At 43.4% G+C, this 17,383-nt stretch overlaps 1 protein-coding gene across 1 annotated transcript in view; it reads right to left on the bottom strand.

The window, feature by feature from the left end:
* Window positions 1-217: 217 nt before the first annotated feature.
* USP46 (ubiquitin specific peptidase 46) overlaps window positions 218-17,383 on the bottom strand; it is a 52,999-nt gene continuing 35,833 nt past the window's right edge. Inside the window, exons 4-9 of the mRNA XM_070757195.1 lie at window positions 16,434-16,663; window positions 10,972-11,048; window positions 8,115-8,198; window positions 4,135-4,332; window positions 2,440-2,518; window positions 218-810 (exon numbers count right to left, since the gene is read on the bottom strand). Coding sequence (XP_070613296.1) covers window positions 709-810; window positions 2,440-2,518; window positions 4,135-4,332; window positions 8,115-8,198; window positions 10,972-11,048; window positions 16,434-16,663 — 770 coding nt within the window. The 3' untranslated portion in view covers window positions 218-708. The remainder of the gene's footprint in view (window positions 811-2,439; window positions 2,519-4,134; window positions 4,333-8,114; window positions 8,199-10,971; window positions 11,049-16,433; window positions 16,664-17,383) is intronic.

Raw genomic sequence — 17,383 nt, 5'->3', positions numbered from 1 at the left:
TCTCATGCCGGCATGTGTGTGCATGCACCGTGGATGTGGAGATGCATGCGCATCTCAATTTTTCCTACCGGGACAGTGTACGGGACCGTCCATGCTGCAAACCAATACTGAATGGGACCGCTTGCCACAGCCATGGCCAACTCACCGCAGGACAACCCGACATGGCCAACTCACCATGCGACAACTCAACAATGTAATTATTGTCATTCACATTTCATTTTGTGCTTTCGTTAGCATCTTTTAATGATTCTATTTCTATTCCTTCGATATTAGCGTAACTCTGGATGGGGTAAGTTGTCTGGGCCCACTAGTAGGTATCTTAATAGATTGGTCTCATTTTGAGTGGTCTTATTATTGAAGAACACTCATGAATTGTTTAAGAAACTCATCAACTCCACATAGAGCAGTCTGAAAAATCACTGCTGAAAAGGAATGGGTGAACAAGTGGTCCATAACGGTGATGCAAGTATCTATCCAACATTATATCTCAATTTGGGGGATTCACCTGATGAATGTGAGTCTCTATATATTTGTTCTTTTTCTTGATGGCTTAAGATGGGAGAATCTTCTAGACAGAAGTCAGGAGTTTTAGTCAATGATTAAGCAATGATCTTGCGTGGGCTGTATTGGTCAGCTCTACAGAGTAGTCAGTTAACAGTGTTGGTCAGGATCCACTTTAGTTATGGAGACAGTCAAAAGTCTTCCCAATCATTCCCTTGACTGGTAAAATAAAATATATCCAGATTCTGAGTTTTTTGATATATCGGACGTCAGGCCATAGAATTCTTCAATAGCTTGTGCATCGATTTTCTAAGGGGAGGAAAGAAAAGAGAGATGCTATCAAAAGTGTCAGGAATGATGAAATTGATTTGGGATTTGGCCTCAGGTTTCAGCAAATTAAACAACCAGGTACAAAATACAGTGGTACCTCTACTTACGAACTTAATTTGTTCCGCGACCAGGTTCTTAAGTAGAAAAGTTTGTAAGAAGAAGCAATTTTCCCCATAGGAATCAATGTAAAAGCAAATAATGTGTGCAATTGGGGAAACCACAGAGAGGGTGGAGGCCCTGTTTCATCCCAGGAGATTCCTAGAGAGGCCCCACAGAAGCTTCTCCCTGCCTTTTCCGGTTACAGTTTTGGAGGCTCGCGTTTGTAAGTGGAAAATGGTTCTTGAGAAGAGGCAAAAAAATCGATTCTTATCTAGAAACGTTCGTAAGTAGAGGTGTTCTTAGGTAGAGGTACCACTATTAGTTACTCTTCCATATACAGTGATACCTCTTCTTACAAACCCCTCGTCATACAAACTTTTCGAGATACAAACCCGGGGTATAAGATTTTTTCGTCTCTTCTTCCAAACTATTTTCACCTTACAAACCCAAGCCGCTGCCACTGGGATGTCCTGCCTCCGGACTTCTGTTGCCAGCAAAGTGCCTGTTTTTGCACTGCTGGAATTCTCCTGAGGCTCCCCTCCATGAGAAACACCACCTCTGGACTTCCGTGTTTTTGCGATGCTGCAGGGGAATCCCAGCAGCGCAAAAACAGGTGCTTCGCTGGTAATGGAAGTCCGGAGGTGGGGCGAGGGGAGCCTCAGCGAAATCGCAGCATCACAAAAACAGGGAAGTCCGGAGGTGGGGTTTCCCATGGAGGAGAGCCTCAGGGGAATCCCAGCAAGGCAAAAACGGGTGCTTAGGCTGGCAAAAGGAGTGAGTTTTGGGCTTGCACGCATTAATCACTTTTCCATTGATTCCTATGGGAAACATTGTTTCATCTTACAAACTTTTCACCTTACAAACCTCGTCCCGGAACCAATTAAGTTTGTAAGACGAGGTATCACTGTATTTCATACTTGCAATATGTATGCATATCTTTCCTCCCCCATTGTGGACAACTGAGATCTTTGGCCTACCATATTTTTCAGAGTATAAGACACACCTTTTTACCTTTTTACCCTTTGGCCACTGCCTCCCAGCAATTTACCTCCTTGCAGCAAACAGCACAGAGCCTGGTTAACCCAAGAACTCATTATCAGCTTCCCGACCCGCAGCTGATTTGAGGCTGATTTCATGGTGGCGGGTGTGGGAGTGGGTGTTGGAACTTTGAATCTGGGGATGTAACTTTGAATGGTTGCTAAGCAACCGTTCGTAACTTGAGGATTGCCTATATTCTAACTCCCATCTTGACTTTATTTTTAATCAATCATTGAAGGCACTGTTAAAAAACCCATGGAAGACATGAATTATTCCAAATCATAAGGGAAAAATGATATTATTATATCTATTAAGCCGGCTGAGGAATTTTGGGAGTTGAAACCCGCACATCTTAAAAGCTGACCAAGCGGAGAAACTTGGCCTTTACTCTCAGCAAACGGAATGCTGTTAACACATAAACGGCCCCAGTGAAGGCTTGGCCAGTTTGCTTAAAATTGTTGATTGACTCACCTCTACAATATCGTCATCAAACAACAGCCAGAAGCCATGACTTTTCACAATAGTGATATAGTGTCCACGGTTGGGGCCACTGAAAAGGAAGGAAGGAAGGAGGGAGGGAGGGAAGGAGGGAGAGAGGGAAGGAAGGAGGGAGAGAGGGAGGGAAGTAAGAAAGGAAAGAAAGAAGGAGGGAGGGAGGGAGGGAAGGAGGGAAGGAAGGAGGGAGAGAGGAAAGGAAGGAAGGAGGGAGCGAGGGAGGGAAGGAAAGAGGGAGCGAGGGAAGGAAGGAAGGAGGGAGAGAGGGAGGGAAGTAAGAAAGGAAAGAAAAAGGAGGGAGCGAAGGAGGGAAGAAAGGAAGGAGGGAGAGGGAAGGGAGGAGGGATGGAAGGAAGGAAGGAAAAAAACACAAATTAAAAATAAAAAACCCAAAATCCTAGATAATTTTCCAAACACAAAAGTAATGAAAGTAACATCTGTGTTGACCTCCTCTTTTTCCTAGAAACCAAAGGTGACACTGAATGCTTTTCTGTTTTTTCACACACAAAGGTGTGTGTGTGCGGGCCTGTTGTTTATGTATGTGTGCGTATGTGCCTTTCAAGTCAACCTTGACCCCTGGCATCTACCTGGAAAAATCCCGACAGTTTTCTTGGCAACATTTTTTGAAAGTTGGCTTGCCATGATCGTCTTCCCAGGGCGGAGAGAGAGTCGCCAATCCAAAGTTACCCAATCAGCTGTCTTTATTTTTGGAGTAGCATTTTGCCAAAGCTAGCCCACCTAGTTAGCCAAAGCAGCTAGCCAGTTTGCCTCAGACCAGGATATCAGGAGCAATAATCTTGAAGATAATTGAAGACAAGTACTGCAGAGTTTCTTAGGAAAATGTTTACCTCTCTCGTAGTAAACCTACACTATTTACACTGTAGCTATCTCTTTCTAGAAGATACTAGACAAAATACTCACAAATCTCTATCTACTGTTCTCAGTTACAATACTCAGCTACAAGTCTTCAGCCACGATATTCTTCCACAATAATCAGCCACAAGCCACACTAATTCATTAGCCACAAGTCATAAGCCATAAGACACACCTATGCAAAGGTGCATCATGGTATATACTTTTGTCAACCAATCAGATTACATTACAATCTGAAGGTTCACCGTGACTAAGCAGTTTACATTGTTAAAGTCATTACATTGATTACAGTTCTTCTCTCTGCAATTTGGAATATTATGTCAGTTAGGACCCTGATCCTGACAGGGGTTGGGGAGGACTCGCACTCATGGCCTCCTGCTTGCTGCCTTAAGCACTAAACCAAAGTTGCTCTACAGACCAATTAGAGTTACTTATTTCTTCTCTTGCCGCCAAGGTTTGGTAGGGAAGGTTTGCCTATTTGCCGATGACTCTAAAGTGTGCAATAGGGTTGATATTCCTGGAGGGGTCTGTAATATGGTAAATGATTTAGCTTTACTAGATAAATGGTCAAAGCAATGGAATCTGCAGTTTAATGTTTCCAAATGTAAAATAATGCACTTGGGGAAAAGGAATCCTCAATCTGAGTATTGTATTGGCAGTTCTGTGTTAGCATTTGCTGTCTGGGGAATTCTGGGAGTTGAAGTCTAAATATCTTCAAGTGGCCAAGGTTGGGAAACACTGCCATAGAGAATATGTTGGCTTTAACTTCCTGGCAGAGCCCAGAAGAGTGCAATTTACCTGCCACAGTGCACGACAACAGCCACCAAGTCGTACATGGGGTCCAGGTTGACGGCCTCTCCAGACGTGTTGAAGAGCCGCAGCTCCAGTGGGAAGACCACTCGGTAAGAGAGCTTGGTGTACCGGTGTAGTTGCTCCATGTACTTGAACCGCTTCAGGTGCAAGGCAAGGATCATGGGAAGTTTCTTCACCCTCATCCTGCAAAGTCAAAATAGGAATATTTTATTGATTGATTTATTGATTGGGCTTTTATGCCGCCCCTCTCCGAGGACACTCACATTATAACCCCACCCATCCCACCCATCCCATTCATTCACTCCATACATCCTACACCCACCCCAACTATCCATCATTTAAAAAAACACCCAATAATTTAATTAAAATATAATTAATTAATAATTAAAAGTATTAATATTAAAACACCAATAAAACTGAATAAAAAATAAAAGTATAGAAAATACAAATATAGGTAATATGCTGCAACATCCTGCCTGTCAACGACTACTTCAGCTTCAACCGCAATAACACAAGAGCACGCAACAGGTTCAAACTTAATATCAACTGCTCCAAACTTGACTGTAAAAAATATGACTTTAGCAATAGAGTTGTTGAAGCGTAGAACTCATCACCGGACTCCGTGGTGTCAATTAATTAAATTTAAGATCTAAAACCCCCAAACCATAAAAACAGTCCTTTCATTCAATCCTCTTTCTCTCAACACATTCATTGGCCGGGGGCAAGAATCTAATGGCCCCAAGCCAGGCGGCATAAATGAGTCTTAAGACTCTTACGTAAGTCGAGGAGGGTGGGGGCAGTATGAATTTCCAGGGAGAATTGATTCCAGAGGACCGGGCCCCCCACAAAGAAGGATCTTCTCCTAGGCCCCGCCAAGCGACATTGTCTAGTTGATGGGACCTGGAGAAAGCCGACTCTGTCGGACCTGACCGGTCGCTGGGATTCATGCAGCAGAAGGCGGTCCCGCAGATATTCTGGCCTGATGCCATGTAGGGTGGGAAGGAATATGGAAGGAAGGTTGGCTTCCGCTGATCTGCTTTCTCCTAAGTGGAGATCAATAGCAAGTTGCAGCCACTAGGGGGCAATACGGCATCCTAATAGCAAAAATGGAGCTGCGCGCACAGCTCCAGCTGACTGGCGGGGAGGGTGCAAGCATCCGCATGAGATTTGGCTTCGGCGCATGCGCCAGAAGTGAAATATTGTGTTTTGCTGATTCTTTGCTTCCATGCATGTGAAAATATGCAAAAATCGCCTACATTTCACTCTCGCGCACGTCCTCACACAAGATTTGGCTTCTGGCACATGAGCAGAAGCTGAACCTCATGCCCGCTGGTCACCAGAAACGTTCCGGTAGTGCCGGCGACAGGGAGTCCTTCACTGGTGGAGATCATCTAGGCCAGTGGTGGGTTGCTCCTGGTTCGGACTGGTTCTTAGAACTCTGCCCACCCGTCCGGGACGCTTCTGCGCATGCAAAATCATTTACAACCCACCACTGATCTAGTCGTTTTAGGACTCCTTAAAACCATGAAGCACCCCAAAGCCGTGATGGCTGACCACTTGTAGGCAGAGCCCACACGAGCCGGTGCCCCAGTTTAGCTCCACCACGCATCTGCACTCGCCTCCCACTGATTTTCATTTCTCTGCCAGGCATACACAAGGGACAAGGCACATGTGGGTGATGTGCACACATATGCACACGCATGGGGCAGGACACACAGGGGAGTGAATGTCATGCTTGCATTGCATTATGGGTTGTAAGTGCAGGGAGGCCCACTACAGCACATGCACCTAGGGATGGGATGCGTGGGGAGGAGTTGGGTGTGCATTGCATTATAGATGGGTGCGCGCGCACTCTCGGCACATGGCAACAAAAAGGTTAGTCATCACTGCCCTAAAGCCTGGTGGCTAGGAATTTTGGATGCTGTAATTCCAACGTATCTTTGAGGGCATTTGTTTGGAGAAGGCTGCAGACAGCATCGTCAGTAATGGGCAACCAAAATCTTTACTGCCACACTGTGGGTGTGGCTTATTTTGTGGGTGTGGCTTAATGGTCATGTAACTGGGTAGGAGTGGCTTGCCGGCCATGTGACCAGGTGGGAGTGGCTTGAATGATCATCATCGTTCAAGTGAACTGTTAAGTCCTCGGCTTACAACCTTAACAGTGTCACCCGCTGGGGTGACAATTTGCTTCGCGTTTCCTGTGCTCTCCTTCCTGGATTGCCCCCCTGCCTCAGGCTGGGTAGTTAGGTGAATGGCTGCTGCCAGAAGCATAAATGCTGCCAGTGCCGCTTCAACCCACACCTTTTGCTTTCACCTCAGGCGGGAGATGGCCAGGCAGGAGAGAGGGAAGCTCATCTGAGGCCAGGAAGGAGGAAAGAGGAAAAAAGCAAGGAGCCAGACGCAGCAGCAGCAGCAGAGAAAAACAGGAGAGCTGAGCCAAATCCAGCAATCCAGGAAGTGACAGTCGCCGATAAGCTGGAGCTGTGCATGCATCTTCATTTCCACCGGTGGAACTGTGTTCGACCCCGTCCTGCCTGCTGCCCATCCCTGAGCATCGTATGTATTCTTAAGGAATGGGGGAATAATTCAGTATGCCAGTCATTAAACATGAGTCTTTTATTTATTTATTGTTAAAAAAAACATGAGTCTTTTTTCTTCGTCTCCATAACAATTAGCACTTTTACTATAAAAAGGACTTTCTGGTTTTTCCTTGCTTCTTCTCCAAGGAGTGGGATGAGAAGCAGCTTTATTATGTACTTGTAAAATGACCCGGACAATACATTTTCTATGAAATGCTGATATATGTTAAAGAAAAATTTATAAATAAAAACAAAAACCTTTCTGTATACACAGACTTTTTTTTTAACAAAACAGGCAGGCTGTGCTTTATTTCTGGTGTAGTGGCACAGTGGTTGGAATGCAGCATTGCAGGCTAATTCTGCCCACAGCCAGGAGTTTGATCCTGACCGGTTCAAGGTCAGCTCAGCCTTCCATCCTTCCAAGGTCGGTAAAATGAGGACCCAGATTATAGCATTTATAGCATTTAGACTTATATACCGCTTCATAGTGCTTTTACAGCCCTCTTTAAGCAGTTCACCCCAACAATCTGGGTCCTTATTTTACCCACCTCGGAAGGATGGAAGGCTGAGTCAACCTTGAGCCGATGGTAAGATTTGAATCGCTGAACCACAGCTAGCAGTTAGCTGAAGTAGCCTGCAGTGCTGCACTCTAACCATTGCACCAACCTGGATTGTTGGGGCCCATAGGCTGACTCTATAAACCGCTTAGAAAGCACTGTGCTATTGCTATTATCTAAAATGTTATAGAAACATAGAAACATAGAAGTCTGACGGCAGAAAAAGACCTCATGGTCCATCTAGTCTGCCCTTATACTATTTTCTGTATTTTATCTTAGGATGGATATATGTTTATCCCAGGCATGTTTAAATTCAGTTACTGTGGATTTATCTTCCACGTCTGCTGGAAGTTTGTTCCAAGGATCTACTACTCTTTCAGTAAAATAATATTTTCTCATGTTGCTTTTGATCTTTCCCCCAACTAACTTCAGATTGTGTCCCCTTGTTCTTGGGTTCGCTTTCCTATTAAAAACACTTCCCTCCTGGACCTTATTTAACCCTTTAACATATTTAAATGTTTCGATCATGTCCCCCCTTTCCCTTCTGTCCTCCAGACTATACAGATTGAGTTCATTAAGTCTTTCCTGATACGTTTTATGCTTAAGACCTTCCACCATTCTTGTAGCCCGTCTTTGGACCCGTTCAATTTTGTCAACATCTTTGTCAATATTCCAACATACATTGAAAAAAACCATAGCAAAAATATTGGGTCTCCAGGCAGGACCTAAAGCCAAAAATATTTCAATTTGCTTTAATAATCGATCCTTGAAAACCTATCCAAGAAGGCAAGTTAAGCTGCACGGCGATAAGGGAATCCCTTTCACATACCGTTTCTGCGCCTCCTGTTTGCTGCAGCAGCTCTCACAGTAGTATTTCTGCTCGCTACACAACGTTTCGGTGTTGCTGAAGTCTCTAAGAAGTGATAGATATCAATTGTTAGATGTCTATGAATAGCACAGACACGGCTGTGAATTGTTTATTACGCCTGGCTTCCCAGTAGCTTCATGCCTGCTGTTGAATAGGGAAATGACCCTGGGAGGCTGTTACACAATTTTAAGTGCACTCCCAACCTTCCTGCAATTTCTTTACAGGTTCACTTATTTGATCAATACAAACAGCCACCTAATTTAGCATGACTAGCAAGGCATAAAACAGAAACGCAGACATAAAAACAGTAACTTGTTGCTTGTGTCCTGTTGTGGTTAGCTCTGGCCCAGCTCCTGCCCCAAGGACTGTGGATTTGGGGGAGACATCCACATGCTGCAGGCCTGTTTTGGCCTCCTGGTGGAATCTGATGATGAAGGCTCCTCTGACCAAGAAGACATGAGTGACAGGGAGGAGGAGAGTGTGGCAGACAGCTCAGAAGGAGATCAATTATCTAGCTCCTCCTTGGATTCAGAACAAGAGTTAATGATACAGCCACGCATGCGGAGAGCGATGCATAGGCAACAACTGAGAGATTATAATCAAAGAAAATGAGGCCACCTGTGGTTGGGTGGGGCTGTGGTAATTAGTGAGGCTGCTATAAATAGCAGCCTGTGGGTTTGGCCATTGTGGAGGATTATCTGATCGTTATGTTTCCTGACTGCTTTCCTGACTTTGACTTTTTGTGTGCTGATTTTTCCCCGCTTTGAAACTAAACCAGAGCAAAGTGTGTTTCACTTTGTGAAAGTAGAAGGACTGTGAATTGCCTCACAGCTGCAAGCTAAGTATCACAGAACTGATAAGGGACTTGTATAAATTACCAGTTTGTTTGGAGACGAGTGCTCTTTGCTATAACAAAAGAGGGCTTAGTTTAAGTGAATTTTCATTATAAAGAACATTGTTTTGAATTTTCAAACGTGTGTGTGTCTGAAATTTGTACCTGTGAATTTTTGGGAGGAGTCTACCAGAGAGCCCGACAGAACATGTCCTAAGATTTTTATTAATATTGATTGTTTCCTCATTGCTTATTTGACCCCTGTGACAATCATTAAGTGTTGTACCACACGATTCTTGACAAATCTATATTTTCTTTTATGTACACTGAGAGCGTGTGCACCAAGACAAATTCCTTGTGCGTCCAATCACACTCGGCCAATAAAGTATTCTATTTCTAAAAAGTCATACAAGATTCCAGATTTTTTTAAAAAAAATAGCATTCCCCCAATTTCTTTCTAACATTTTTCTTTCTTTCTAACTTTCCCCCCCTTTCCTGGACTCCATTCATGGGGGCTCAATTATGATCATAAGTCGAGGATTTCCTGTAATTAAGCAAGAAATTAAACCGGAAAGAAAAAACACTAGCATTGCTGAAGTTGGATTCCAACAATACTTACAAAGAAGGTTTAGTGGGCCTTTAACATGTCTCTTCTTATAGGAGTACAGTAGTACCTCTAGATACGAGCTGCTCCACAGGCGAGTATTTGAAGTTACGAGCCGTGATGCGAACGAAATTTCTGTTCGACACCCGAGCTCAAATTCGGGATACAAGCCGAGCTTCCACTAGGTGGTGCAAGAATCTCCTTGCTTCCGGTTATCTCGGTGCGAAAAACAAAGTCTAAAGGCATTCGTTCGAGATGCGAGTTGATCGACTTACGAGCTCGGGTCTGGAACGAATTAAACTCATATGTCGAGGTACCACTGTACTACTCTGGTAAATCTATATAAATTAAATGCTATATTTAAATCAACAGGATGTAATGGGTACTAAGCAGTTTTTCATCATTTAATTCTGTGATAAATACGGTTTCTAAAGCTTGGGAACAAATACTTTATATTATTTAATGAAAGGCTTTTGGTCTGAGTTTTCTGGTTGGGTTTCTTTTGTGTGTGTCTTATTCTCAATCTATTTGATTCTAACTAATCCTGTTACAATCGATGGCACAAATAACAGGGCAAATAAGAGAGGCATTCAAAAATATTCATCTTTTGCCAAATATTCTGTTATACCGTTCATTCTCTGACTTCCTGCCTGCCAAGAAAAATTTCAATGACATGTCTGTTTAACTTTTGCTACATCGTTCTGAAACACCTACTGTATTTTTCGGAGTATAAGACGTACCTTTTTCCTCCCTAAAAGAGGCTGAAAATTTGGATGCGTCTTATACGCCGAATGTGGCTTTTTTGAAGCTTTTTCCCCAAGCCCTAACAAGGTGCTAACGATCTTCCCAGCTCTTATTGGCTTGCAAGCTTTTTCATTGTTAATCTCTCCGAAGAATGTTTTTCCAACTCTAAGTTTTTGCAGGTGTTTCTTCATTGCTCTACTTGCTCCAACCATCTTCCCAGTTCTTACCGGTTTGCAGGCTCTTTCATTGTTACTTTCTCTGAATAAGATTTTTTTTAAAGCTCTAACCAGCTTAATGTGCTGAAATTGACCAGACTAAGGATGCTAGCTAGATGAATACCTGGTAGGCAGACACCCCCCTTCCATTTTCGTCCCCAAAAAGCTAAGGTGTGTCTTATACTCCAAAAAATACAGTATATAACTTTTTCTTTTTTTCGTAATCCACTAATCTTTAATAACCGTAAAGGGGCGGCATACAAATCAAATCAAATCAAATCAATCAATCAATCAATCAATCAGTAAATAAGTAAGTAAGTAAATTAGTAAATAAGTAAGTAAATAAGTAAGTAAGTAATTGAATGAATGAATGAATAAATAAATAAATAAATTTGATGCCGGCCCTTGTAAAAATGCGTTTACCTTAAACAGTGAGTTATGGATGTGTTCTGTTCTACATCAACGGAGAGGTCAAGAAAATCTTCATCTTTGCTGCTAAGCTGCCACAAAAAAACAAGATTTAATAGCATTTTAAAGCATCGCAACATTTTAATTTACCCTATTCACACCCTGCAAAAATCAGTCAATTCAGACATCTGGTCCACTTGACAAAGAATGACCCACTGCAGTGTTACTTCCTTACCGACCGGCATGAGATACAACTGTAATTCCAGCCTCAATTTGGTCATAATGTGAGGACTATCTGTAATTACCTCTCTCCCCCACCGCCCAAATAACATCCAAACTCTGTTGTTTACAGAAACACAAGTTCCAAACTGGATCTTTGATACACAAACCAGCAATTACAGATTGCTCTAATAACTCCTGGGGAATGTCCAAATTAACACCCAGTTTAAGAGCCACTGGCCCAGGGAACGTCAAGAAATTAATGCATTAGATCATTAAAGTTTCATACCTGCTACCATTATTCCCTCCAATTCTCACTGAAGACAAATAATTCTAACTTAATTCTGCATCGGATATACTGAAAGGAGGCTATATTGTCAAGCACCAGAGAAATCGGGCAATTCAAATGAGATTTATTTATTTAAAGATACAAAAATCTGAAGTAGTAACAGTTGAATCTGAACTATTAATTGTTAAGGGAAATTAAAAGGAGTTAAGAGCAGAAAGGAATTCAAGGTGGGCTGGCCTTAGATCTTTTGTGGGTGTTCAGGGATTCCTGACTGATGATATGTTTGGTACTACCCTCGGTCCAAGCCTGGTCATCTCCTAAAGCTATGAGTAGTAGCTCTCTATGAGTTTGCTCTTCCATCAGATGCCACACCTAACCTAATATCATAAAAAAACACCAAGCAACTGCACATTTCAGAAATGATTTTCAAACTTCAAGCAAATGCAGTGCTTCTCTGCAATTCTTAAAAGCCACATCAAGAGCTGCAAAATATCTGGACCACCACTAGAGGACACCCACAAGTTATATTTCTCTGTATCTCTTTGCTGCCATCTAGTGGCTACTTTAGACTGGCTGCTCTTATTAAAGTGGCCACAATTTTGTTCAGCTCGCCCAATACAAGAAACACAACTCTGATTAACATACACTTAAAAACAAGTTGACTTCTTAAATTGGTGACATCGTTTTTCATCCATAAGCCTTAAAAAAAGACATGGCTGCCTCATTCAGCAACAGAGAAGGGCTCTCTCTGTGGAAAGCTTAAAGGGTGTCTTCCTCAGCTATGCTTAATCTTTAAACCTTTTTCAAAATTGTAGATTTCTATGTACACACGTTACATGCTTGCATACAAGTCGCCTTGGAGTTATGACTACCTTGATTTCCCCAAAATAAGATCCAACTGAAAAATAAGCACTAGCATGATTTTTCAGAATGCTCATAATATAAGCCCTACCCCCAAAATAAGCCCCAGATAAGTTCGTCAACCAGACGGACGCACTTAGTACATTTTCCTGAAAATAAGACCTAACCAGAAAATAAGACCTAGCACATCTTTTGTAGCAAAAAAATTAATATGAGACCCAATCTCATTTTGGGGAAAACACCAGTAGTTGTTAAAGGACGCTTCCAAATTGCAAAGCCTGGGAAAGCATGCTCCACAGTTGGTGAATCACTTCTGGCTGTCACAAAATGTTGTGCTGCCCATCAAGGGAATTGCTTAGCAACCTGTTCATACTTACCATCATTTGCTAAGCTCCCTGCAATCATGACATTGCCCACTGCAATTTTATCTGCCGGCTTCCCCAGCAAAGTTAATGGAGAACATGGCCGTGAAGTTAACATGTTATTGCCACCTGGCGGTAGAATTCTCTCTTGTCTGGGCACTGGCTGAATGGAACTGTCATCCTTTGGCAAAGATTTAAGCTCCGTTTCTGCCTCCCACTAAAACAGGGGTTTCCAACAGTATTGGGTTCCTATCTGGACGAGGGGACGGCGTTCCGGTAGCTCGGAAACTTCAGATAGTGCAGAATGCAGCTGCGAGAGCAATCATGGGATTTCCCAAATATGCCCATGTTACACCAACACTCCGCAGTCTGCATTGGTTGCCGATCAGTTTCCGGTCACAATTCAAAGTGTTGGTTATGACCTATAAAGTCCTTCATGGCATCGGACCAGACTATCTCCGGGACCGCCTTCTGCCGCACGGATCCCAGCAACCAGTTAGGTCCCACAGAGTTGGCCTTCTCCAGGTCCCGTCGACTAAACAATGTCATTTGGCGGGACCCAGGGGAAGAGCCTTCTCTGTGGCGGCCCCGACCCTCTGGAACCAACTCCCCCCAGAGATCAGAATTGCCCCCACCCTCCTCGCCTTTCGTAAGCTCCTTAAAACCCACCTTTGTCGTCAGGCATGGGGGAATTGAGATATTCCCTTCCCCCTAGGCCTATACAATTTATGCATGGTATGCTTGTGTGTATGTTTGGTTTTTTAAATAAGGGTTTTAAAAATTATTTTAAATATTAGATTTGTTACATGTTGTTAGCCGCCCCTAGTCTACGGAGAAGGGCGGCATACAAATCTAATAAATAAATAAATAAATAAATAAATAAATGAATAAATAAATGAATAAATAAATAAATAAATAAATACGTATGTTTGTTTAGTAAATGGGGTTTTAAAATATTTTAAACTACAATTTAGATTTGTTATGAATTGTTTTTATTCTGTTGTGAGCTGCCCCGCGTCTGCGGAGAGGGGCGGCATACAAATCTAAATAATAAAATAAAATAATAATAATTAAAATAAATAAATAAATGAATTTTAAAAATGGAGCTGCACGCGCAACTGTGGGTGACCGGTGGGAGGGCGCGCATGCCCGAGCGAGATTTTGCTTCTGAGCATGAGCAGGAAGCAAAATCTCGTGAGGATGCATGGACGTGCGAGATTTTGACAATTTTTGGCAATTTTTGGTGGATGCACAGAAGCAAAAAACCCACCAAAATCTCACGAGTGTGCACACCCTCTCACGAGATTTCGCTCCCTGCATATGCACAGAAGCAAAATTTCACTCGGGTGTGCACGTCTGCCGGAGACACAGAGCAGGACGCAGAGTGCACCAATAGTAGCAGGAGCCGGCAACCCTTCACTGGTCTCCAACCTTGGCAACTTTAATTTACTTTAATTCCCAGAATTCCACAGCCATCTTCAACTCTGGGAGTTGAAGTCCACAAGTCTTAAAATTGCCAAGGTTGGAGACTCCTGCACTAGAAGAGTTGCCTTCTGTGCACAAAAAACTGTACTGTTGCAGGATGCAGAACAGTGCTCAGGTCCTGAAGACCTGACCTCTTTCTCTGCACCCCACAGGAGTTCCTTTATGTGCAGGGAACTGCTGAACACCCACAAGGTAGTTTCTATAGCAGTGATAGCGAACCTTTTTCCCCACAGGTGCCAAAACAGCATGCACGCATGCTATCACGCATACACGAGTAACCACACCCATAATTCTATGCCTGTGGAGGGCGAAAACAAGCTTCCCCCACTTCCTGGAGGCTCTCTGGAGGCTGGAAACATCCTGTTTCTCAACTTCTGGTGGGCCCAGTGGGCTCATGTTTCACTCTCCCTAGGCTCCAAAGGCTTCCCTGAAGCTAGGGGACGGTAAAAATACCCTCTCCCATTCCCCCAGAGGCTCTTTGGAAGCCAAAAACGCCCTCCCAGAGCCTTTGTGCAAGCCAAAAATCAGCTGGCCAGAACATACATGCAAGTTGGAGCTGAGCTAGGGCAACAGCTCGCCTGCCAGCAGATATGGCTCCATGTGCCACCTGTGGCACCCGTGCCATAGGTTCGCCATCACTGTTCTATAGCAAGGGTGTTCCTCACATTCACCAGCAGCTGCAGAAAAAGTGGACCAATGTATGCATGTTGTCAGGCTCTATAACAGTCAAGGCTTACTGGGTGTGGTGGGCTGGGCATCATATCTGAGCAGAGATGGGCCACTACCGGAACAGTCAGGTGCTACGCTCCAATAGCGATTTTCCAGATGTGCACACAGCTGCACATCCCCGACGCCCTCCCCCCCGTGTCCATGTGAGATTTGGCTTCTGCGCATGCACAGCAAGTGAAATCTTGTGCGAAGATGCTTGCGCGACTGAGATTTCAGCAATATTCATGCGCGGAAGCAAAAATATCGGCAAAAATTGCCGAAATCCTGCTCTCGCTCACGTCCTCATGTGAGATTTTGCTCACTGTGATTTCACAGAAGCAATATCTCATGTTGGTGGGCACACCCGCGCCCACCAGATGCGGGCCCGCCCACAACGACTTGAGGGGGGGGGCGCACCGGTAGCATTGAAGACAGCAGTCCTTTGCTGGGTGTGAGTCTCCAGCATCACGAGGTATTCCTGCATTCCCCTTCATGACCCACACAGTTGTATAACAAAGGCAACTGAGAGAGCTGGGATTGCAGTCATTGAGCAAAGCTGTCTCACGAATGTCTCACAGAACGACCACTCCGCTCAACAACCAAAATTCTAGTTTCAGTTGTGGTCATAGGTCCAGAAATTCCTGTAGGAGTTTGCATGTTAAACATGTGCACGTGTGCTCTTTGTAGAGATTTGCATTATTTAAATTGTGTACACATGCTTCTGCTTTTTGTACAGGGATTGGCATATTGAAATTACGCACCATGCTCTTTGCGTATATGAGGGCCGCCCAGAAAGGAATGCACCACATTTCCCCCCTCAGCCTACAGTCATGGTACAAATGCAAAACTTTAGATATACATTGTTTAAATTGTCAGGAGTGCGTGTGTAAATTTTGCGTTTCTTCAGACAGATAGCGTAGCTGCAACAGTGTTTCGAAATGGCATCTGTAAGTGATGTATGTTACAAGCAGCGTGTCGTCCTTGAATTTCTCACTGCGGAGAAAGAAACTGTTGGGAACGTTCATAAATGTTTGTGTACATTTTATAGAAAATCTGCAATTAACAGAAGTACGGTTAGTCACGGAAGACATTTTAAGGATGACGAAGAGGTGATTCACACAGTGCAGAAATGGCTTCGTAACCAGAACAAGGAGTGGTACCGACAGGGCGTACACGCCCTTGTGTCTCGCGGGAGGAAGGCCATAGAACGGGACGGAGATTATGTGGAAAAATAGAGAGTGTAGAAGAAACATCATTCTTTCTTATGTGTAAGTTTCATTGTGTTCAGTAAATAACTGTTGAAGAAAAAAAATGTGGTGCATTATTTTCTGGGCGACCCTGGTATAAAGAAACTGAACTGAGAATTCATCAGTCCCTTTAAAAAATAACGTTCACAATAAATGGGGACGGATAAATGGCCCCCAAACACACACGTAATAAATAAATATTGTCTTTACCAACTAGGACTTTACAAATGGTGAGATTTCTTTGACTATGCAAGGCTTATCCAGCTGTTTACAGGTAATTCTTGTTTTAATCCCGCCAATGCTTACAGTTTCACAGTTCAAACATCTCGTTTCATTGGTCAAGGTGCCTTGAAAAATCTCATGCACCCAGGTGAGCTCCTGTTTGTTGTTCTCTTCCGCTTCGTTCATGTTTCCGTTTTTCACTTTGCCGTTTTGCTTTTCCTGTTTTTTCTCCTCTTGTAGAATGTCGGCCACCGTGTTCAGCAAGTAATTCAAAAATTCGTGAGCATCCTGCTGCATGTAGTTGTCAAAAAGATCTATTTTTTAAAAAAAAGAAAAGAAGGAAAGGATGTTATCTTTATTTATTTATGTAAAAAAGATGGCTAGAGCCCATCCATTTTGTAGTGCGTGCAGTTCTGCCCTGCTAACAACAACAGGGGTAACCAAAAGTTGTTGAAGTCTCACAAGATTTTGGTGGGGTTTTTGTTTGCGTGCATGCGCAGAAGCGAAAAATCACCAAAAATTGTTGAAATCTCACTTGATTTTGGTGGGTTTTTTTGTTTGCGTGCATGCGCAGAAGCGAAAAATCACCAAAAATTGTTGAAATCTCACAAGATTTTGGTGGGTTTTTTGTTTGCGTGCATGCGCAGAAGCGAAAAACCATCAAAAATTGTTGAAATCTCACAAGATTTTGGTGGGGGGTTTGCTTGCGTGCATGCGCAGAAGCAAAAAATCACCAAAAATTGTTGAAATCTCACAAGATTTTGGTGGGGTTTTTGTTTGCGTACATGCGCAGAAGCAAAAAACTGCCAAAAATTGTCAAAACCTCATGAGATTTTGGTGGTTTTTTGCTTCCACACATGCGCAGAAGCAAAAAATCGCCAAAAATTGTTGAAATCTCACAAGTGTGCGTGTCCCCTTATGAGATTTTGCACCCTGTGCATGCGCAGAAGCAAATTCTCGGTTGGGCCAGAGTCGCACGCACAGCTGCATTTTCGCTTCCAGAATGCCGTCCTCTACCCCGTCCACATTGGAAC

Source organism: Erythrolamprus reginae, chromosome 7 (genome assembly GCF_031021105.1).
Source record: "Erythrolamprus reginae isolate rEryReg1 chromosome 7, rEryReg1.hap1, whole genome shotgun sequence".
Classification (NCBI taxonomy): domain Eukaryota; kingdom Metazoa; phylum Chordata; class Lepidosauria; order Squamata; family Dipsadidae; genus Erythrolamprus; species Erythrolamprus reginae.
The sequence above is the reverse complement of the archived record's forward strand: the minus strand, read 5'-3'. Positions and strand labels throughout refer to the sequence as shown.